Source organism: Hippoglossus hippoglossus, chromosome 9, assembly GCF_009819705.1.
Source record: "Hippoglossus hippoglossus isolate fHipHip1 chromosome 9, fHipHip1.pri, whole genome shotgun sequence".
Classification (NCBI taxonomy): Eukaryota; Metazoa; Chordata; class Actinopteri; order Pleuronectiformes; family Pleuronectidae; genus Hippoglossus; species Hippoglossus hippoglossus.
In genome coordinates this window covers 18389844-18412545 of record NC_047159.1, presented here as the reverse complement: position 1 = coordinate 18412545, position 22702 = coordinate 18389844, and the positions used below count along the sequence as shown (strand labels likewise).

General features: G+C 39.5%; 2 protein-coding genes and 1 long non-coding RNA gene across 4 annotated transcripts; 2 read left to right on the top strand and 1 right to left on the bottom strand.

The window, feature by feature from the left end:
• The first annotated feature begins 1362 nt into the window (after positions 1-1362).
• slc6a4b (solute carrier family 6 member 4b) lies at positions 1363-8771 on the top strand. Of its 2 annotated transcripts, none has more exons than XM_034595504.1 (13): positions 1363-1591; positions 2582-2716; positions 2852-3071; positions 3221-3359; positions 3451-3585; positions 4724-4827; positions 5609-5736; positions 5820-5932; positions 6269-6400; positions 6598-6697; positions 6792-6892; positions 7388-7555; positions 7659-8771. In XM_034595504.1, exons 1-13 carry the CDS (start codon positions 1363-1365, stop codon positions 7737-7739), a joined length of 1785 nt encoding a protein of 594 aa, XP_034451395.1. In that variant the 3' UTR covers positions 7740-8771. The 2 variants fall into 2 exon arrangements, with proteins under 2 accessions (XP_034451395.1, XP_034451396.1); XM_034595505.1 differs by having other exon boundaries at positions 1367-1569.
• Positions 8772-13067: 4296 nt separating this feature from the next.
• LOC117767700 lies at positions 13068-15848 on the top strand. Its single transcript, XR_004614925.1, has 2 exons — positions 13068-13226; positions 13325-15848. It is a non-coding gene; the product is annotated as an uncharacterized LOC117767700 (long non-coding RNA).
• On the bottom strand, positions 14703-21988 carry ankrd13a (ankyrin repeat domain 13A). Its single transcript, XM_034595503.1, has 15 exons — positions 21625-21988; positions 20285-20420; positions 19871-19995; positions 19715-19760; positions 19307-19450; positions 19020-19209; positions 18651-18717; positions 18452-18533; positions 18277-18338; positions 18058-18188; positions 17794-17951; positions 17571-17702; positions 17318-17478; positions 17117-17181; positions 14703-16946 (listed from the first exon to the last, which is right to left on the bottom strand). The coding sequence occupies exons 1-15, from the start codon at positions 21730-21732 to the stop codon at positions 16748-16750; spliced, it is 1806 nt and encodes a 601-aa protein (XP_034451394.1). The 5' UTR covers positions 21733-21988; the 3' UTR covers positions 14703-16747.
• Between the last annotated feature and the right edge of the window lie 714 nt (positions 21989-22702).

Here is a 22702-nt window from a genome sequence, read left to right as displayed (position 1 = left end):
TTGAAAGCTCCTGTAGAGCTGCTAAACTGACCTCTTGTAACAATGCTTTTTTAACAATATGGTTTTTTTTCATGTATTATTAAAATTGTATGGAATCTCAAATTCCTTGTTAGATATCTCACAATGTGATTTCCTATTAGTCTTATATTACACTGCAGAGCCAGAAATCATTGATCTAACACATTCTGTGATCATCATGTGAATAATCAGCTCTGTCATGTAATTGTTATCAAAGTATGATGAACAGTAGACATACATCTGGAAAGCCATTACTGTCATACTAGTCTAAACTTTGTTGGGCATAATTCATTAGTCATAATTTTACTGCCAGAGATGAGACATCAGAGGACTGGCAGCCTTAAGAAGCAACTAAGGCTTTAGCAGTTTTCATACAATGATGGATTGAATAGTGTAAGAACTCATTATAAATTAACTCTAATATATTCCACAATATCAATTTCTCAGTAGAGATGACCTCAACTCGTATTTACTACTACTTATATACAATTATTATAATACATTATTATTATTATTAATAATATATATTATTTATATATATTTATTTCAATCCAGTGGTCCTCAACCTCGAAGAGGAGCCCCCTCCAAAGCCTCACAACATAAATCTGAGATGAACTTATTGAAGGATCAGATCTACAGGTTTAATGTTTATTAATGTATCACTGTGAAATGTTTATTTTAATGTAGAATACTTCTTCAAACACACAAGAAACAACATATTTGTAATATAAAAACTAAATATATTCATCTAAAATGTAATTGGGCACACTATAAAGTAAATACTCAAAGTGGAAAGTCTGAATGGATCAGATAATAATGATAATACTGTGTGTAAGTTTCACTAGAAGGATAAAAAGTTGATTTCAGCAAATGAAGCACAGTGTGATGAAGAACTGAAATAAATCGAATGTTTTCTGTGCTGGACAACCTGTTGCTTTAATGGGGGAAAAAATCATTATGTTCTACAAGAAGCTCATAGATGAAGGGATGTAGATTAAAGAATAACTGTCAACAAGTTGTTTCAGCTGCTGTGAACTCACTGAGAATCTATTCAGTCCAACCCCCTGTAAAAACTACAAGTGCACTACGAAGAGATCCATGTTATTGATCAGCAATAACACAATCGATTTAGAGCCTCTCGATCAGCCGGAGCTCAGTGTTAAAAGCTTTAGTTGGTAAAAGCAGAGAAGCTGTGATGTGTCGCCACTGAGAGGTACATCTCTAATCTTTACTATCACCCAACTCCTCCCACTGCTCCCTGTCATCTGTGCAGGAGCAACCTCCTCCTCCTCCTCCTCCACCTCCTCTGTGGAGCTGCTCCTCTCTCTGACTTTTCACAGTCCGATGGCCCGACAGGACTCAGCGGTCATGGCCGGCACTCTGACCCACCAGGGCTCCCCTAACCCGGGCTACAGCCCCAACAACAACGCCGTCCCGGTGCCGGCCATCACGCAGACGGACTCCAGGGACAAATGGAGCAAAAAGATGGATTTCCTCTTGTCTGTCATTGGCTTTGCGGTGGACCTGGGGAATGTTTGGAGGTTTCCTTACGTATGTTATCAAAACGGTGGTGGTGAGTTGTGTCCAGAGACGTATTTGAAAAGTTAAGTTTTGTTTAACTAGGAGTCTTCTGCGTGGAGATATTTGGTTTAAAAATAATGTTTTTAAATCGATCAAATCTCAGAATTTATGATCGAAATTATTTAAAATAGATAATTTAAAAAAAACTGTCCATGGTGCTGAAATGTGCGTCTGTTCACGTCACAATCAAAGTTCACTAAAAAGTTCACTTTCCCACATTTCCTGTGACACAGCATCTAATTTGATCTGATCACTTTTTTTTAGCAATGGTCCAGAAAACTGTGTTTTTTATGGTGGGTCTTTACTTTCTGCACTTATTGGCAGTCGTTATGCATTTTATTGGGAATACATTGTACTTTACTTGTACATCAGCAACTGAGTGGTTACATCACAGCAGCCAATCGTGTTGTTAGAGGAGACCACTCAAATTACATAAAGGGGTCAAAGGACAAGATTCAAACGACGAAAAAGAAAATTAAACATATGACTACTGGACTGAAAAGCATGAGCAGACATTTAAAGAAGATTGAAAAACTGAAAAAAAAAGTGCAGACTTTTTAATTTGATAAAAAAAATAGAGTATGTGCTACAGAAGTGGGTCAATTTGTATTTTTTTAAAGAAAATATTAATTGTACTATGTCTCTGTTTTGAATAAAAAAACTGTGCAGACTTTATCATTTTATAGGAAAATAGAGTATGTGTTGCAGAAGTGAGTTCATTTCTATTTTTCAAAAAAATATTAATTGTACCATGTCTCTGTTCTGTTAAAATAAAGATTTTGACTTGTACACCCCCCATTTGAATTTAAATATCCTCTAAATATTTTATACAACGATTAAATCAAGAAAATGAGGCCAATGAACAGTACATTTATTTAACATTTTTATAAAAATGTCACACTTTAAATCAGACTCGAGCTCTGTGAAATCCTCATCCTTGCATTTTATGACATAGCATGTGAGCTGATGCATTTCTGTGCAGGGGCTTTCCTCATTCCCTACATTTTGATGGCCATCTTCGGTGGTGTGCCGCTCTTCTACATGGAGCTGGCACTGGGGCAGTTCCACAGAACCGGAGCCATATCCATATGGAAACACATCTGTCCTATTTTCAAAGGTAAGGCCTCGAGCTGCAATGATGCTCAAAATGCACGTCCATATATCCAGTTGCTTTGGCAAATCTGAGGCTTAAAATCCAACTGCTTACAGGCTTGTTTTAATCTTTTATCCCCAACTTTCTGCTCTCTTTCAGGTATTGGATATGCCATCTGCATCATCGCTCTGTACGTGTCCTTCTACTACAACACCATCATCGCCTGGGCCCTCTTCTACTTCTACTCCTCTTTCAGCAGCATCTTGCCTTGGACAAACTGCGACAACGTGTGGAACACCCCAGACTGCACCAACTACTTTGGCGTAGACAACGTCACCTGGACAAATTCCTCCAGGTCTCCCGCAGAGGAATTTTACACGTAAGTGCATGTAAGTGTGAGTAACAGAAACCGCATGTATAAATAGCTTTACAGTAACACTCCACACAGTTATCGTCCACTGGGGGTTTTGTAGGATAAATGTTATTTTGGCCTCGGAACACTTGATGTTTTATGTTTCATCTCAACAGGAGGAACGTTCTTGAGATCCACAAGTCCACAGGGCTGGAAAACGTCGGGGGTGTTCGCTGGCAGTTGATGCTCTGCCTTTTCCTCATTTTCACCATCGTGTACTTCAGCCTGTGGAAGGGCGTGAAGACATCAGGAAAGGTGGAAAACAGCAGTTGCTCAAAAACCATAATGATATAGAAGATCTCATTTCTCTCGTCTCTTCCTGATATACCTCTTTCTTCCACATCAGGTAGTGTGGGTGACCGCCACTTTACCCTACATCGTGCTTTTCATCCTCCTGATTCGAGGAGCCACTCTGCCAGGAGCCTGGAGAGGTGTGGTGTTTTACCTGAAGCCCCAGTGGGGGAAGCTCCTGGAGACCAGTGTGAGTTGTACACTGTCGGTTCATCAGAAAAAGACACGATTCAATCATTTCTAACAAGAAAAGTATGATCAGGACCCATATGAATGTGTAAATACATATAGACTGATATAGATAAAATACTATATTGGTAAAATTTCAAAATTAATATCGATAAATAATGGAATGATTTAAAATGATGAATTGAACAAGCTTGGTTTGCCTCAGGTAAAGAGAAAAAGTTGATTTCACAACAAAGTTATTATATATTATTATTTCAATATGTTTTATTTGATCAAATCATTCCGGTTACACATGACAGATGTTTTTTATGCTTTTATTTTCTCAGCTACTTCTTAGTAATTAACATCATTAACAGACAACTTATCTCTTTTCTGATCTATTTCATTTAGAGAGTTTTCACATAAGTGCAGATTTATGATTAATACAAAATTTAAATGGAATAAAATGCTTAATTTCACTGCTTATATTTTCCAAAGAGGAAGAAATCTGTAAGACAAAATGAAATACCCCTTAAATGCATGGGCCTGAGTTTCTTTACTGGTCCTGATGAGTAATAACTTGTTGAATCAACACATCTGGAACTTCCAAGAGTCAGTAGTTTAATATAGTGTACACATTTATTTATATCTACCCACTTGTCCCTTTATAGTTTTTTTTTTTTTTAGATCCATGAAACACCCTTATCTTCCTCTTGTTTGCTAAACACAGCGAGTGCTCTGGTCGGATGAGAATATGGATGAGACGAAATGAGATGCATAAATAAGCCACAGAGCGGCATAATAAGATGCATAATTGGTTTAGATTTTCTGCCCATTAACAAAGGCCTCGCTTTCTGTCTCACTCACCAACATCCACGCTGTCCCCTTCTCTTTAATGCCAAGTGCGTGCTGCTCTTCAGATCTCGCTGCGTACAGCTGTGCAGCAGCGATGGCTCAGACAACACAGCTCTGTTTGCTAAATTATATTCAAGGGGCTCCGAGCGCTAATAAGAGAAGTAAGTAAAGGATCACTGGACGATGTTAAATCACAGAGAGGAGAGGCAGACATTTATATTTTTGTGCTGTGACAAATGCATAGCAATTTCAGTTGCAGTTAGAGTCCCAGATATTGAGGTCTCCATCTTTTTTGCCTTCTCCAGGTGTGGGTGGATGCTGCAGCTCAGATATTCTTCTCTCTGGGGCCAGGGTTCGGGGTCCTGCTGGCTCTCTCCAGCTACAACCCTTTCACTAATAACTGCTATCGGTAAGAACTGCCACGCAACATCCAGGGATCAATGACACACTAACTCGTGAAAACCAATGTTTGTTGCATGAAAAGTCCTTGATAAGCAGAGGCTGGTTAATAAATATATCAGAAAAGTACATTTCATCGGCAACATACCTACAAATTTCTTCGTTAATCATCTTAATGTGAAGTGCTTTCGGAAAAACAGGTAACAGATCCAGTTGTTTGCAGCTGGAGAAGAAGGTTTTTCACACAGATGTTTATTTATTCATGTATAAACTTTCATAAATGTATTTGGATCAGATACATATCTTATACATATGAAAATGTTCTGTTAGCAGCTCATTTTAAAAGCTGGCAAAAAATGTATTATCTGATATATTTGCAATAAATATTTGTTACCTTACAGTAGCTGAAAGTAGCTAACCCTAACCCTACTTCTGGAGATAGACAGTAATTACTCCATCACTGTTAACATTGGTGTGATAGTTTTATATCTGGAATAAACACACATCACACATGCTTCAGTGGAGGGCAGCTCATTAGTGTTGTTGCAGGTTGTCTGTGGTTGCTAACAGCACTGTTTTCATGTCTTCGCACAAAGATAACAAAGCTGAAGAGAGTCTCAAAATGAATCCATTAGAAATAGGTCAGAGAGGTCAGCGGGCTACTGACTGGTTTTCACTGCAGACAACACTACACTGGAAGAGCAGCTCTGAAAGAAATGAAAACAACCTGACGAGTACAGGGAGTGTCGTGCTGCATGTCCTTTAACAGGGTGTATTTCCCTCCTCAACAGTGACGCCATCGTGACAAGTTTGGTGAACTGTCTGACCAGCTTCGTGTCCGGGTTCGTGATCTTCACAGTGCTGGGCTACATGGCAGAGATGAGGAAGGTGGAGGTCGAGGATGTAGCCAGGGATAAAGGTCAGGGAGAGAAAGAAAATCAAATCACGACAAGAAAAAAACTCGATAAATAATACTCACCCTGATCTTTTCGTGCTCTCCAGGACCAAGTTTACTCTTCATCACATACCCGGAGGCCATCGCAAACATGATGGGATCAACCTTCTTCGCCATCATCTTCTTCGTGATGATGATCACGCTGGGACTGGATAGCACTGTACGAACTGTCAAACGAGTACATGGCGGACACAGGGTCACTTTATGCCTCACTGAAAATGATCAATAAATATGTAAATATTAAATATGTAAGATCACATTGTAATAAATATGTTGAATTTATTACAATTTGTTACATATCAGGTCACACATTACATTACACCGTATTAAATGCTTTTCACATCTTCAACAATACAAATAGATACATATCATTCATTTTTATACAATACTGACATAAAATAACCAAATCAACTGTGATATACGTACATGCAGAACAATTCAACCTTGATTTTCTAATGTTGTAACATCAGGTAATGACTGTCCCTGTATGTTCCAGTTTGGTGGGCTGGAGGCGATCATCACCGCTGTGTTGGATGAATACCCGGATCATTTCTCAAACAGACGGGAACTTTTTGTTCTGGGCTTGGTCATTGTCTGCTTTATGGGCTCTCTGAGCACCCTTACAAATGTAAGTGTTCCCACATTTGAAATAAGTTAACCAACAAGGACATAATTCAACCCCTCAGGATTACAAAAGCTTATTTCCAAGCACATTTACCTGAACCTTTACGTGGATCTGGATACAGTGATGCATTGTAGTCAATAAAAAAACCTGAGATCTGCGGTGTGTTGCTCACCTGGACAAAAACGACATGTTATTGACAGGGTGGTGCGTATGTGGTGAAGCTGCTGGAGGAGTTTGGAGTCGGATGCTCTATTATTGCTGTGGGTTTCCTTGAGGCCATTGCAGTTTCCTGGTTCTACGGTAAAAAAGAGATTATTATTGATTGAGTCAAATATATTGTTGATTCAAAACATTAATACAGTTGGTGACTGATGTTTACTCGTGCTGGTTTCAGGCATCCAGAGATTCAGCAGGGATGTTGAGGCCATGTTGGGCAAAGCTCCGGGTTTATTCTGGAAGGTGTGCTGGGTCGCCATCAGTCCTGCATTTCTGGCGGTAAGAGGTCAAATGGTCTGAGCTACACACTGGATATTAATGTCTACAATGGTAACATATTTATATATTATATATCATATATCAACATATCATCCTTTAAATCAAATAACTATTATTTGTTAAAATCATCCAGAGATAAACCAAGACATGAGAGGAAGCTCTGGACCAGTGACGGTGCAGACAGCTAACAGCTTCTTCTCTACGAGAAATGTCCTCCTCAAAACATAATTTTTCATTTTCCTTCAGAATGTATATTGCAAAACTCTTGGACAAATGTCAATTTCCCATCTCAACACACAGTCTCATATCCCTGGTTCTCATTTGCATCCAGCTCCCAGGTTGTGTTTCTGTTGACATTTTGCAATATTATATTTCTTTTTTAATATATGCAAGTGTGATAGATATATTACCCGTTCCCGATATTATTTATGATGCCCTAGTGTAAAAGCTACATTAGCACATATTCAAAATGTCACGTGTCCCAACTGTTCCCAGTACATCATAGTGAGCTCCCTGCTGAAGGCGCCGCCGCTCACACTGTTTGATTACAAGTACCCGGACTGGAGCATCATAGTGGGATACCTCATTGGCTTCTCGTCCTTCATGTGGATCCCCATCTACATGGTCTACAAGCTGGTGTGGACCCCTGGATCCCTCAAACAGGTCAGCAGACTGAAGAGAGGGAGGACACAGTTAACTTCCTGAAACATTTTCTTTTAAACTAACCTTTAACCTTGTCCTCCTTTGATGGCGCTGTCCTCCACAGAGGTTGGCGGTGTGTCTGAGACCGGAGAGGACCATACCAGACATCCACGCTGACAGCCTCAACATGGCCTCTGTGCCATAGGAAGAAAGAAACACCTCAACACACGTAAAACACACACACACCCGTTCACACCACAGTTTTGAATTTACAAGCCTGAACACGGTCGGACATCATGACTGTTGCCTGCTTATGATGTCAATGTTCACTCTGTAAAATGGTAAATGCTGCTAAATTTGTCATGACTAATACGAGGAAGTGAGATGTTCATATCTGTGTGACTCAGATTAACCGACAGTCTGTCACCACGGTAGTTTACAGCTTTCACATGCTGCCATTTTCAAAGTGTTGCATTCTCGTGGTTGTAGGAGTCAATGGTCAATGGTTGAGTGAGTTAACTCTTCCCTTGATCAGCTGTATTTATCTCACATGAACATGATGCCAAGGAAAATAAAAACATGTATTTCTGTATGTTAGTGACACTCAGCACATCGTTTCTATTGCATGGAGCCGTTTCTCTTAAGTTTGATCATTTCTGTACATTGTGAAAGATTCATGAGACCTGCTCTGTGCAGTAACAGTGTTGCTAACGCAGCCACTAAACATATCATGGGAGAAGTGTTTTGCATGTAATGACATTTAATTAAATGTATTCCTCAGTGGGTGGTTTTTCCACATGGATCATCACATATTCTACGACATGTCAGTTAATGTTTTATTTTCTTTTGCTCAGCCCACGAGGACAGATAATAAATGGGACCAAATCTAAACCAGGTTATCAGTAAATTAAATATTTTTTGTCAATGCTGTATTTTATATTTATACAGTAGATCTGTAACACTGTGCTTGCATTTGCATTTATATCTGCTAAAATGTACTGTTTTTCCCTACAAGTGTTTGTAATGGAGGTAAGTGAGGCGCTCAGACAAAGACCATGTTCAATCTTCTTATTCTAATGATAGCATATTATTTTTACATATAGAAAGTAGATAATTGGGGTTGTGTAAAGCTCACCTGGTAGAGCTGCTGCCCCATTGAGGCTAGGCCTCACTCGTAGCGGCCCGGGTTCGATTCCGACCCGCGGTCCTGTGCTGCATGTCTTCCCCCACTTCCTGTCTGCCCCCTTCACAGCTTGCTCTCTGTCCTCTCCAGATAAAAAAATTATAAAAGCCCCCAAAAATTAATAAATACAGAAAGTAGATGATTTACACTCACATGTGATAGTAATTTTCAATAAGTGCAACTGTTGTGTGTTACCATCATTTTTAAAATTCAATTGTTCTTCATCTGATGCTTCATTTAACTCCAGAGAGACTGTTTTTGCCTTAACTTGCCTAAATATCACACTGTATGTATGAAACTTGTGAAGGTTGTATTGATATTTATTGATACTGTGCCTCTCCACACAATGTTCTCACTCTCTAACTGAAGATGGATCAATGGTCTTTGCAGATATACAGTTCACATTAATCTTAGTCACCTATGTTAACTTAATCTAAACTAGAATGGCACTCACTGGAGTGTATACTTCCGCCAAGGCTCTACAGTCCCCTTATGAATACACATTGTAAATTTTAATTGACTAGATCCGGATATTTATTTGGATCTGCATCTAAATATTTTCTTCCTCGGGATCCTTGAATTATTCTCTGTGAAATCAAGGAAAATGTTGAAAAACGCCTTATCTCACAATGCTAAACAAATTGAAAAAAAAATCCAGATCCACACCAAAATTGTATGAGTTCTCCTCTGATGCACACTGCATCCCTCCACCCAGTTTGGTGGTAATCCGTCCAGTAGTTTGTGTGTAATCTTGCTCACAAACCAACAAACAATTGAACAGGGGTGAAACCCATAACGTCCTTGGCGGAGGTAAAAAAGAGTTTTACACTTTGTTTATATTCAGAGAATAATGTGGTGAGTGTGAAGTCAGTCCTCTTCAACATGGTGTCTGTGGTGAGATGTGTATAAATTAATTACAGTATAAATTGCCAATTTCATATTTGTGCTTCTTTCCAATTCCAAAGTTTAAACACGAGTATAAACAAACACACAAGAAGAACAATATTTAAAGCAGTTGAATTCCACTCTCTGGAAGAAAAAAAAAAGCAGGAAACCAGATATGAGACGTGTTGTTATAAATCTCCATACAGTGGTTGTCATGTCTTTGTAAAGGTCCTTGGTTGCTGCTGCTCACCTCCATTAGATTTTCTAATTAACAAGCTAATTTGCAACATCCAGAATCCATCAACATCCAAGGGGGAGAGAGAGAGAGCAGCCTCTACCTTCAAATGCTCACAGCGCCCTTCAGATCTTTACTTATTCAACTGTGTGTGTGTGTGTGTGTGTGTGTGTGTGTGTGTGTGTGTGTGTGTGTGTGTTCAAGGACGACAGGTATGATGAACGTATGCGGGAGTGGAGCAGACGGCGGTTTGGAGCATATGATTCCCCGCTGAGCTGCTGGTTGATAGACGCGCACATCAAAGCTCTTTTGTGTCAGTGACTGCTATTGAAGTAGAGAACAGGCAAACACAGGAGACACATAAAAGAGACGCTGATAAATGGAGGACGTCTCCTCTACCTGACAGGAGCAGCTCTCCATACAGGGAAACGCTTTTATTATCACCCAGTCAATTAGGACCCAAGAGTCCATTTGGAATATACAGAATATGGTGAGTGTTGGACAAAATTCACATGCTGCTATACATTTGAGACTTGGGGGCAAAATTTTACTTTGAAACCATGTTTGGTTTAATATTCACTTCAATATGAATCCACAGGTTGTTAATCTCTGACTTTCTGTCTTCCAACAAGTGTTTCATGTGTCGTACTGAGTTTTACACATGACTCAGGCTTCACATGATGTGGCGTCTCCCTGATCTGAAGACCCACTAAAGACAAAAAAACTAACATATTTACTCCAAACATCCAACAAATATCTGATCAACTTAAATAGAAGATGTGCACATTATATATAATAATAACGTATCACAGGCATTTCGAAAATATATATAGGCCAAAGAAACACAAGGCAGAATATTAAAAAGAGACACTATATATAGTCTCTCTATCGAGTAAACCCACATTTCATCCTTCTTCAGCAGAATTCAATCCCAACACCATCCTATTTAACATTGTAACATTATTATTCATCTTCTCCTAACAAACAAAAAATAAACAAATAAATAAATGAAAACAAAACCAAGTTGATCACGTTTGAAGGTCTGGCCTCAAACTACCCGACACAGGTATTAAACCCATGTGACCCCGTGACTTCTTTTAAAAGATTTATTAAAACCGATTTTTACAGACTTGCCTTTAAGTGATGGTGTCTTTGTATTTGATTCGTGTTCACAGTTTTTACATGATGCTGTCTTCTTATTGCTTTTATTTTTTATTTTTGTATTTGTGCGATTGATTTTGTGTGTGTCCTGTTTCTTCCTTGTTTTTCAGCACTTTGGAAACCCTGTTTTTAAAGTTGTTATATGAATAAATATTATTATTGGTTATTATTACTATTATTATGATTATTATTATGATTATTATGATTATTATAGCCACTGTTAACAAACGGCCTATATGAAAAAACGCACAATGATTTACGTGACTTGAAGTTATGACATAACAAATCGAGTAATTATGTAATGTTTCCTTATGTTTGTTGCCATGACAATGTTCAAATCCATTGATGGATCAATAGGAACAGATACAAAAAATATGACAGTCACAGATTCATGCACACATAACATATAAATATTAGTTTAACTGATTTTCAGATGTCCGATTAAAACAAGATGTCAGAGTTCCTGAGATAAGGAAATGCTGTTGTGATGAATTTATCCAGGAAGCCTCCAGTTTTCATTTCAGGTCACCGTGAGTGACATTTCCTGACGCTCATTAAGCTTCTCTGGCATATAATTAAGAGCTTTAAGTGTTTGTAATGGTGTGCATACTTAATTTCTATAGAGGCTGAAGGTAAAGGCCATACACATCAGTCATGCAGAGGGATTATATAAGGATATAACCCCAAGGAGCTTGACCTTTATATCGACTCTTCATTGCTCTTTGACATTTCAGAAATGAGAAATGTGATGGAGGCCTCACACTTGCTTGATGGTTTCCAGTAAGAGATTTTACAGCATTTGTACTTCCACAGTAGAACTACTTGGAAGCACCTGAAGCTTTCAGTGCCATGCGGCTGTCACCGCTGCAGAAAGATTCAACCAGTTCTACAACTACAACTGTTATTCAGCAACAGTTGTGATAATCTGTCGAACTGTACAAGTTTATTTACAAAAAATGATCATCAAAATGTTGAAGAAATTCTTATTTCCTACTCCTTCATGATTCTAACCTGAAAATATTTAGATTTTTCACTTTCCTTTCAAAATAACTATTTTGCAGTTGTCACTTTGGTCTCACGGGAGAATTATAATTTATATCATTTTATTTAGTAAATTATTAATCTGTCAACCAAAATTTTACATATTATAATTGGCACTTGGATTATTATATCAATTTCACACAACCAGCAAATAAGAGTAAACACTAACTGGTGTGACCACAAGCACATTGTTATATCATAGAGCTATAATACAATACAATGCTGTTTCTCTACAGAAATTCAGATTACTATTACATTGGACAAATGATAAATATTCACATGGCCAGAGGCAGCTAATTTTTTGCACAATTAAATGGTGGATCTAGATTCTTTCTAAATCAGGGGCCAAGAAGGGGCCACAATTTACACAAAGAGGCAAATCTTATGTCCAACATTCATGCACAATTTCTGATTCAGCAAGGTGCACATTTAAGTAATTCTTTGTTTACTGTGAGCTCTATAGCTTTGAGCAAAGCAACACATCATTGAATATATATTGAAAATTGTTCCTTGTTCAAGCACATTGTGTACTTCAAAAAAGATTAGATTCTTAACAAATGGTAATATTTATTGTCAGTAAAAGGACACAGGGGCACTTCAGGCCCCCTGCCCTGAAAATGGTTACATTTTTATTTTACAGACTGAGATTTAAGAATAATTCCCTCAGATTAATACAAAATCGAATTAGTCGCTTCTGATTGAGTTATTTGTGCTACTTCAAGGGCAGCGACAAAAAAAAAAAACACAACTCGAAATTCATAAACAGTATAATTAAATTGCCAAATTCTTGTATATATTTTAAAAAATGTTACAAGAAAAAAAAAAATCTCGATTTCCTATAAATCATTGATAGTTAAAATGTTTCCAAAAGAGACTTAAATGATTCATCTCTCATCAGGAAAGTTGTGCATCGACTTTCTGTCAGTTGACAAATCGATTAATCAAAGAAATTCTCTGTTATTAGAGGCAGCACTTAATGAAGTGGGCGTTTGGACCCAGATCCTACAGCGGAAAGAGGAAAGGCCTTCCTCTCACATCCTCCTCCTCCTCCTCCTCCTCCATGATGCTGCCTCTCCTCCCTCAGGTCGTGATGCTAACAGTGTGTAGTAGTGTGTTAGTTAAAGGACACAATGAGGAGTCTGAATTAACCCAGAGAGCGTACGTGGTTCTACTGAAGCAGGATGTAGGTGAGACTGAGAACTGAGGCCTGACAGTGATGCTGCTGCTGCTGCTGCTCCATATTGTCTTTCAGTCTGTGATCGGTCTGTTGTTTCTGTCCTCACAGTGACCATGAGCTGTGTCCTCTCTGTCCTGCTGCTGCTCATCATCATCATGGCGGTCTGCGTCTACAAGCCGCTGCCTCGACGGTGAAACTGTGCAGAGGAGATGAAGACACCGGGGACAGATGAGCTGTTGTCCCGGTCCACCCTGCACCGAGCACCGGGGAGCTCATCGGCTGCAACCGGTACAACAACAACAACAGACCGGAGCTGGCTGACTGAGGAGGAAACCTGCAAACTCTGCCACCTGCCGGCCATCACCGGACACACCCAGAGAACAGTGTGACACACCAGCAGTGTTTAAATGATCATAGCAGGTTACTGAAGAATTATTTATCTACCTGTATGTCATTTGTTTATTTAATTTGAAATGAGCCTACGTCTATGCACTGAATTATATTGTTGGTTTGACAAATGTTATTTGACAATAACATGAGCTATTGCCAACATAACACGTGTCACATTTTATTTATATTTGTTAGGACTTCACACCTTAAGGTTGGAACTAGTTTTATTCATTTGCTTTTCAGGCCGAGAGTTGGTCTCATCTGTTTGTTCTGAAGGGAGAATAAGCCTGGAGGCCAAAAGCCTTTAAATAAACTAAAGTGGGATTTTTAAAGTGAGAGTTGTCATTACTCAAATCTTCATTAGCTTAGCCAGAGTTTATTTATGTATTGTATTCTGTAAATGTGGAAATCTGCTCATCAATTTTCTCAAATTAACTATTTGCCGATTGATTTGCTCATGAGAGATGATGCATTTATAATGTAAAGAGAATTATGTAAATTATTGTATTTTGTTTGCTGTTTCTGCCTTTTTTAAATGAACATTTTAAATATGAGTGGACTCCTTCTACTATAAAAAAACAAAACTACAGAGCTGGAGAGGTCTCATTGTTTTGTATCTACATCAATAGAAACTGAGGTTTTGGTTAAATGAAATGTTTTAGCTTTGGAAAGGTTTTGGTACAGGCACATACATCATCATCATCATCATCATCATCATCATCATCTTCTCACCATTTAGTGAGCTTGGCCTGTTTCCTGCTTCATGATTTTGGAATAAAATGGTTCTCCGAACTATTTGCTAACTGTGAACTAGGTTAATTAAACAAACAACAAAGATAAAGTAAAGATGAGTAAAATCAGATAAAGATACAGTTGGAGTAAAGTTAGAAACATTTTCATTGAAACTATATAAACGATTTCCAAAACATTCTTTAGACAACAAAAGCTTCTGTTCTGTTTTTACTGCAGATCCCTCCTACATTGTATCCTGACTTTGACTATAACCACATTTAGCTTCTAGCTAAACATAAAGAAAGATCGACCTACTTGACCCGACAATGTAAACCTACTTCAACAAGACCACATGCAGTCCTCATGGAAATAAAGTGCTTTTATTTTAAAAACAACATTTTGAAAGCAACACGTTCCTAAAGTTTTAACATATTAAAAAACAACTTTGCAGCTCGAGCAGTGCATTACAAAGTTCTGCATGTTATTAGCCAAAGCTAGCCAGTCTAGTGTTCAGCAGTTTGGCAATTTGATCATTGTTAAAGATTTTCAGCGGAAGCCCCTGCAAGTCAGACGCAGCAACACAGAGACCTTTGATAAGTGGCAAGAAAAAGTGAGTGAAACCTGTGGAATAAGGTGAGTTTGTGTGTCTTAAAATGTGGTCAGATCTTCATTGAAGTTACAATTACACACCTGACATCTTAAGAAGTTTGAACTGAAGCAGTTGTGTGTGAAAAATGATCTGGAATTCCTCCTGAATGTTGTGCAGGTCTGATCTGCAGCTACAGAAACTACAGAAAACACTTGTTGGAGGATATTGCTGCGAAAAGAGGTGAAACCAGTCATCAAAGCCAAGAGTTCACTTATTTTTCCTCCAGCACTCTGCATGTTTGATCTGTATGTTCCATAAAGACACTAAACGTTATAAATATTTGTGTGTTACCTTAAGCACATTATGTCTGTCTGATCTTGTGACTTTGATGAAAATCACATCACATTTTATGACAAATTACTGCAGAAAATGAGGTGATTCCAAAGGTTTTGCATATTTTTCTTGCCACTCCGAGTGGTTGGCTGTCAGTAAAATCAAGTATAGTGGTTAATGCATGTTAATCAGCAATACCCACAACATCTTGTTTCTAAGTTACAAAATGAACTCCTCAGAAAGTTCAGCAGGCGTCACTCAGAGCAAGCGATCCATTGGCACATGCTGAAAGAACCTGCATGTGGCGGGCATGCTTGACCTTTGACCCTGTGCAATGTTCTCTTCTGCTCAGAGGTCGAAAGTTGTTCATGGCTACAAAAGGCTGGCTGCCTTTAGGAATCAGAAAAATCACTGCAACATTGGTCGTGTGACGCTCCTTAGGCGCGTGACATCCACAGACAGACCGGTCTCAGCTATTGCATTTTGAACTGAGGTGAAAAACGCTTGAAGATGCTTGGTGACAGTTAACAGAAATATTTCCTGTCTGACCACAAAAATCAGAGAAAATGTACAAATGGAAGAAAAAAATAAATCAGGTCGGGAAAGTTAAACCCCCATCCTATGGCTACATCACTATGCAGCCAATATAACGTTTCCCTCAGAGCCACAAGATTTTGTTTAAACATCTGCAGAGGAGACATTCACAGAGTACAAGAAACTAACCCCAACCCCTTAATTATGAACTTTTAACTTTAATAACCAATCTCTCTGGCTGAATGTTGGTATGGCATAGAGTGATATTCAGAATACCATTTTGCACCAAAGAAATGTTTACCAGGCAACAATTTACACGAGTTTTACAACTGATTAACAAACTACATTTCCAAAGTGATGGGAAAATGTGTACAATTTGAACCCTGAGATTTCTATTGTTCAGTGAAAACCCTGTGATCTGTCCCTTAAGGGCCACAGTAGGCGACAGGTACTAGGAAATTAAAAAACAATGCCACCTAAAGTGTCACATCTGAGTGTCAACACTACATGTGATCACCTAGAGTGGTCAAATATTTTACTTCACAGAACCATAACTGCACTCAGGATGATGAGTCCACCGACACACCGTGGGTTGCTGCTCTGATTCGGAGTAGGAAAAAGAAAATAAATAAATAAAAAGTAGAACCCACTGGAATCTATCTCAACGAGTCCACAAATGAAGCTCGGGTGAGGAGACAAACTATGCTGAGATAGAAATATCATATAAAAAGGAGTATGCTCTTACCAAAAATACCTTTTGGAAAATATCAGATATTGTGAGTTTGTTATTGCATGTGCAAGAACGATCTCTTACAGAGAGAATTCTGCAGTTGCATAGACAGTGGTTGGGAAGGTAAACTGAGGTGTGGTGGTTGTTGTTGTTGTTGTTTCTGGATCTGGAAAAGTTACATTATTATTATTATTATTATTATTATTATTCCCTCTTATTCCTTTCACTTCTCAGTGAGCGACAGCTGCAGTATCCTCTCCAGGTCCTCTTCCTCTTGTTTCCTCGCCCTCTCCTCTTCCTCCTGAGCTCGGGCGGAGAGCTCCATGGCCAGGCGGAGGTCTGAGTCAGGGCTGGAGGCAGAGACGGAGCTGGTAGCGCTGGAGGTGTCTCCAAATTCCACTAGCACCCCCTCTGGGATACTCCTAGAATGACAGAGTGACAGGGGAAAGTAAGATCCAGCTCTGATCTGTGGCTTTTACTGACACATGAAGGTGATGGATACAGAGTGGCACCTGCAAGTATGAGGGACTGTTGCTTTTACCACATGTACTTATGTAACTGCTATGCTTGCAACCTAAACCTGTGTTCCTACCTGTCACTCTGGCTTCTGGGGATTGCGTCAGTGAATTCCCCATCTGTATCCTCACTGATCCCCTCCTACAAACACGTAAACATAAAGGGGAAGTAAGTAATGCAACAAACAGCAAAATCAAGGACAGCATGGGAGAATTGTAAGCAGAAATTTGTGTAACATAAGGCATTTGCGAGAGAGCTGAAAAAGAATTGTTGTGACCTGGCCCGAGACTCTGCGAGACTCCAGGAGACTCTGATGGATGGCATACTGCAAGAGCTCCTCGTCATTGTTTGACACGGGCGTGTGGCGTGTGCCTCCTCGGCGGAGGTAACCGACCGGCACCACAAACACTGAGGGGCACACCTTAAACAGAGGGAGTGCTGGGCGGGGGTACAAAAATGAATAAATGAACAAAATTTGCAGACTGTAAATTTCTATTTTAATACAGTGGTGAGACTGGCTGCATTCGCACCTGCAGCTTCTTCCTCTTCCCCTGAAGATGTTGGCGTGGCTGCTGGCGTTGTGCTCGCCTCCTCTTCAGTACTGCATGTATTTACATTACCAAATGTAATCTTGGCATTCAGCACATGAAACAGCGGAATCTCTGTTAGAGAAAAGACAAGCTGTGAACAAATAACAGAGGAGGAATGGAAAAGCCCCTTCAAAAGGTCAGTCTCTATACAAATCTCACTTACCTATTTTAACAGGGAATCCAGGAGGAAACTTTAGGGTTACAAAGTCCCGTAACCGTGCGAAATGGGAACTCGTCCGGGCCATGAGGTCAATTATGGGGGTCACCTGCTCCACCAAGGACAGGGGATGATCCTCACTCATCCACAATGTACCTTTGAATCTGCATGAGAAGAGATTGTGCACAACTTTACCTCGTGATATAGATAACACACAGCTAGGAGGAATCAAGCAGGAGGTTATATTAAACTTAAAACTGTTGCTCTCACTTCTGGGTTCTAATGCTGAGTTCAATGGGTCGGCCGATGTCTCTGTTCCCGAGGTCAAAGTCGGGATCAAAATATTCCTCTGGAGTGATGGCAGTGGGATTGGTGGCAGTTGCATACTCAAGAGTTAGATCCTATGAAGTCAGAGCAGTCATACCAGATGAGCCACCGGGTGGGAACAGAATTCAGAATTTTTATGTTATTACTGAATGCACGTCTTACCCCTTGTGCACTTATGTGCTGCTCCACAGTCCCCAGCAGAGACTCCAGGACGTTCCTCTCACCTTTTTATCAAAAAATCCAACTTTAATTCTCTCTGACTCTCAAAATGAATCATTCGACATGATCTAACACGAATATAAAAACAGGAACGTAACACATTAATATTTGCACTCACTTTTTATTCTGGCTTTCTCCTCGTCTGTGAGATGCTCTGTCCTCGTCCTGATTACCACATTTACATTGTTCACACTGAAAACCTGAGCAGACGACCAGAATCTGATGTCAGATACTGTTGTAACTGTTGTGCTGCAAAGCTTTCAGTGAAAAAAAACTTTAAATATAATTAAAAAAAACAAATGTATAGCTTCAGTGACCTTTGCTTCAAATCCATTGACCAATTCTGTTCTGTCAGTTCTCCAGCCCCATATCCCAGACTTGTTCCTGTGAAAACACAAAACATCATTACAGGCAAAATCCACTGATATGTTCTTCAGTTGGTTGTAACAGCGAACACAAATATGAAGTGCAGCATATGTGATGCTTAATAAATGCCAATGTTGGAATCATAGTTTACACAGCAGTCTCCCTCAGTGGGTGTTCATATAAAAAAACGGCAGAAAAACATCAGAAGTATGAAAATGCCATGAGAAGTGAACTCTGATGAAACACTGTCAGTGCTGCAGAGTGTGATGCATGTTGTGAGAAAAAGTACAACAGAATAAAAAAAAAAAAGAGATTCTTGCCTCTCAAAAGCGATATCCTTGGTGTCCAGGAAGGTGTTGACAACGGGGGTCGTCAACCTCTTGGCAACTTCCTGCTCAGCTGGCTGCATTGACTCCAGTGTGACATCCTCAATTTCTTGGGAGATGTTGAAGCGCTCTGTGTCCACCACTTCATCATCGTGATTCACCTCCATCAGCTCGGCATATGAATCTGTACAAACACAATTAGGGACAGACTTAAATCACTTTTCAGAAATGGCACAAATCACAGTGACAGCTTTTCTGTGCAGGAGAGTTAAATCACGCACCGTCCCCTCGGAAGATGTAGCTTCTGCGCCCTCTGATCCATGTCATGTTTTCAAAGCCTAGAAGAGTGGCGTCCACTCGTAGGCTGGCGCCACTCTTCCAAATGCGACAAACGTCACTTGGACAAACTCGGGACAGAAGAGGGACTGCGAAGCAACAATAAATCAATGTTCCACAAAGGGGAAGAAAAGTATCCACACATGAAAAACAAGGTCATCTCAAACCGAAACAAATGCTTTACCTACCAAGAGGCAAGTATGTTGTTTTTCCTGTATGACCTAATGAAACCTCTCGACTTTTAGCAAATACAATATTTAACAAGTGGGCTCTGCAGTAGAATACACTTGCAGATACCACAGTGAACTGCTGATAAACCAGCCTGTACGTCATGAACACAAACACACACTTACTCCAACTGGTGAATTCCCATTTCATTTCCATGTAGAAGTCTGGCGACTGTGGACAGAAACATTTCAAATAGATCAATTATTTATTTTGCCAGTAAATATTTCCATTGATATTTAAATATGGATGATAAGAGAATAAGAAAATATATGATGTAAAACCTCTCGGATTTTTGCCAGCAGCTCAGGCACTCCTCCCAGCGCAGTGGAGGCTTTGAGGTAGTCTCTGCGTTGAAGCACTAACTGAACCATCTCTGGATCTCCGGTGCTGACCGCCTCCTGCAGCACTGCACAAAGACAGACATGTCTAAACAAACCACTAAATGTTTTACAGCAACCACATCTGTTTTCAAGCAGAAGCAACTATCCATTAAAAACCTCAGAGGAGTGGAATGGCGTCGTGTTTTAACCAGAAAGCCCATTAACAGCAGATGATGTGTAGGTTAATGAACAAAGGGATCTAAGTGATCTCACAACCCATAAATCCTGGAAAAGCATATCTGCGAGGGGAGTGAGTGACACTTTGAAAGTGTGATGGCATTCATGGAGTTTTCTGCAGCCGGCTTTATAACTGACCTGTCCAGTTGTTGGCATTTTCTTTTGTCACTTCAGCACCGTGTCTCAGAAGGACTCTCACAGACTCCATGTGCCCGAGTGACACAGCCAAGTGCAGAGGGGTTCGACCTCTGGGATCCGCGGCCTCGATGTCATTCTGAGTAAAATCAAAGAAAAAGTCACATGTTTCACCTGCACATTTATAATAATATTTCACATTTAATAATATAATGAAGTCACCTAGTTGGACAGAATACTGCAGTAAGGGCACAACCTGTTTTAGGAGGAAAAGCATGTGGTGTGCAGGCTATATAAAACTGCTCTCCTTTATATTATAACACAAAAGGTTTTAATTTAGGTCCAGACTGATAATGACACGGTTGAAGGCAGTAGTCGGACTCGGGACAGTGACAAGACTTGATATCATGAGTGGTCATCACTTGAGTCACGATGCAGAGGTAAGGGTGTTATTGATCAGCATTGTGGGGTAATAACAATTGAAGCATAGTAATGACAATACAACAAGACACCGTATTAACTGTGGTGGATCAGTGTGAGGAAAATCAACAACAAATGGAGAATTTGAACGATGAGTTATATTTAGTAAAAACACATTAGTTGCATGTTTGTTTAGACTGTGCCAATGATTTGATCCCTATTATAAACTCTTTAAAGTAACAAGGACACAAGTTATATAATGGTCTGGTAAGGCTGGGCAATAAAACACTAGAGTGCCTTTCATCAATAGCAATATAACAAAAGTCCAATACATAGCAGTGTATTGCTTATATGTTGAGTAAGCACAGTCAGGGCGTAGAACACATAGTTGATCAGCCTCACATTTGTAAGATGTTTTGCTGTTTATCAAATGTTTGTCGTAAAGAAGAGATTAAAACCACAGCCTTCACTCGGGAGCAAACATCAACCTTTAAACTTAAACAACATGTAAAGTTAACGATGTTTATCGTGATAATTATTGATATGGACTGATTAGAACATTGATATCTTGATATAGGTTTAAGCCATGTCGCCCAGTCCTATGGTCAGGTGCACGCTAAATAAGGAATGTATAGATTTACTTGGTAGAACCGTTTATACGTTATTTGATCTACTCGTAGCGGATAGTTAGTGAATTCTAGGACAAGTGGAAACTGTCAATAATAAATGTTCTGTTTTGTTAAACTTTCAAACCTGTTGACCGTGGTGCTTTCTTTGTTTTCACAGTGATACTGATCATCTGTCAACACGACTGGCCTACTTTGACTGGATGCCTCCGCAGATTTACCCGCTCGACCCCGGCTTCCACTAGCTAACGAGCACGTTAGCAGCTAGTTACCATCGCGTTCACTGTGTTTACGAACCTCCGCTATCGTTACTTGTTCCTCCAGTCGCCTGTAGTCGTTCTCCCACACCGCGGAGTGCAGGGGGAACTTCCCACGGATGTCATCGCTAACGTTAGCCGTGGACATCTTCCTCTTTGCGGACACCCTCAGTGCAACGTCGGCCCGCTTCTGGTGGCCACAGCCATATGGGGAACCTGCGCTAGCTGTGCGCTGTTACTGCCAACATGTACGACGAGTGGGACCCATATTCTTAATGTTTGACTACAGCAGCGTCGAAAATCGTCCAGGACCGGTGACCAACTTTTGTCCAAAGCTTTCCCTAAATAAAACTTTTGAACAAGGAAGTGCCAGCGGGATGAACCAATGAGGACAGGGGTGTCTCACAGAGAAGCGGACTCACAACCTAATCAATTACATGTAACTAACACATCTCACCGGCTCATGTATGATACCTGTACCTATACCTTTATTTAGTCATCATATAATAGAGATGTGTTTTGTATTCAAACTGTTTATTTAAACAAAAGTAGAAAGAAAAAATTATAATAATCAGTTTCAGTCTGGACGCAACCATTCAACTTGTCCGCACGGGGGTGGACTAAAATCTATGGTTCCTACCTGAATACATTTGATTCCTTCAATTAATTGATTAAATATATGAAGTAAATTTTTGAACAACTATGTCCTGCCAACATTAACATAATATATATATTTCTTAACGTTTTGTCCATTACGTCGATATGAATTATCTCTTTTCACACAGGTTGGTAGAAATTTAACTTTTTAACTTTTATTTACTTAAAAGGGACAGTGTACATTAATCAGAATCAGAATCAGAATCAGAATTCTTTTTATTGCCAAGTATATTTACACATACAGGAAATTGCCTTGGTGTGGTTGGTGCATTTGGACATAAAAACAACAATCGGACATAAAACATAAAACAACAATATATACAGAAAGAACAATAATTAATGAATATGAGACTCATTTTCATCTGCAGTCTCAGGCAGGTTAGTGTTAAAAAGAGAACAGACAAACAAAGAAACAGAAAACAAATAACAGATAAAAAGGACTAAAAAACCTTACATAAATA

Bases quoted from the DNA above. Each gene is read 5' to 3' on its own strand.
- slc6a4b (XM_034595504.1), top strand. From the start codon at position 1,363: ATGGCCCGACAGGACTCAGCGGTCATGGCCGGCACTCTGACCCACCAG. The intron at 2,717-2,851 runs GTAAGGCCTCGA...GCTCTCTTTCAG, and splicing joins CATCTGTCCTATTTTCAAAG to GTATTGGATATGCCATCTGC. The intron at 4,828-5,608 runs GTAAGAACTGCC...CCTCCTCAACAG, and splicing joins TTCACTAATAACTGCTATCG to TGACGCCATCGTGACAAGTT.
- ankrd13a (XM_034595503.1), bottom strand. From the start codon at position 21,732: ATGTCCACGGCTAACGTTAGCGATGACATCCGTGGGAAGTTCCCCCTG. The intron at 19,996-20,284 runs GTCAGTTATAAA...GTCTTTGTGCAG, and splicing joins AAATGCCAACAACTGGACAG to TGCTGCAGGAGGCGGTCAGC. The intron at 18,339-18,451 runs GTGAGTGCAAAT...TTTGATAAAAAG, and splicing joins GGAGAAAGCCAGAATAAAAA to GTGAGAGGAACGTCCTGGAG.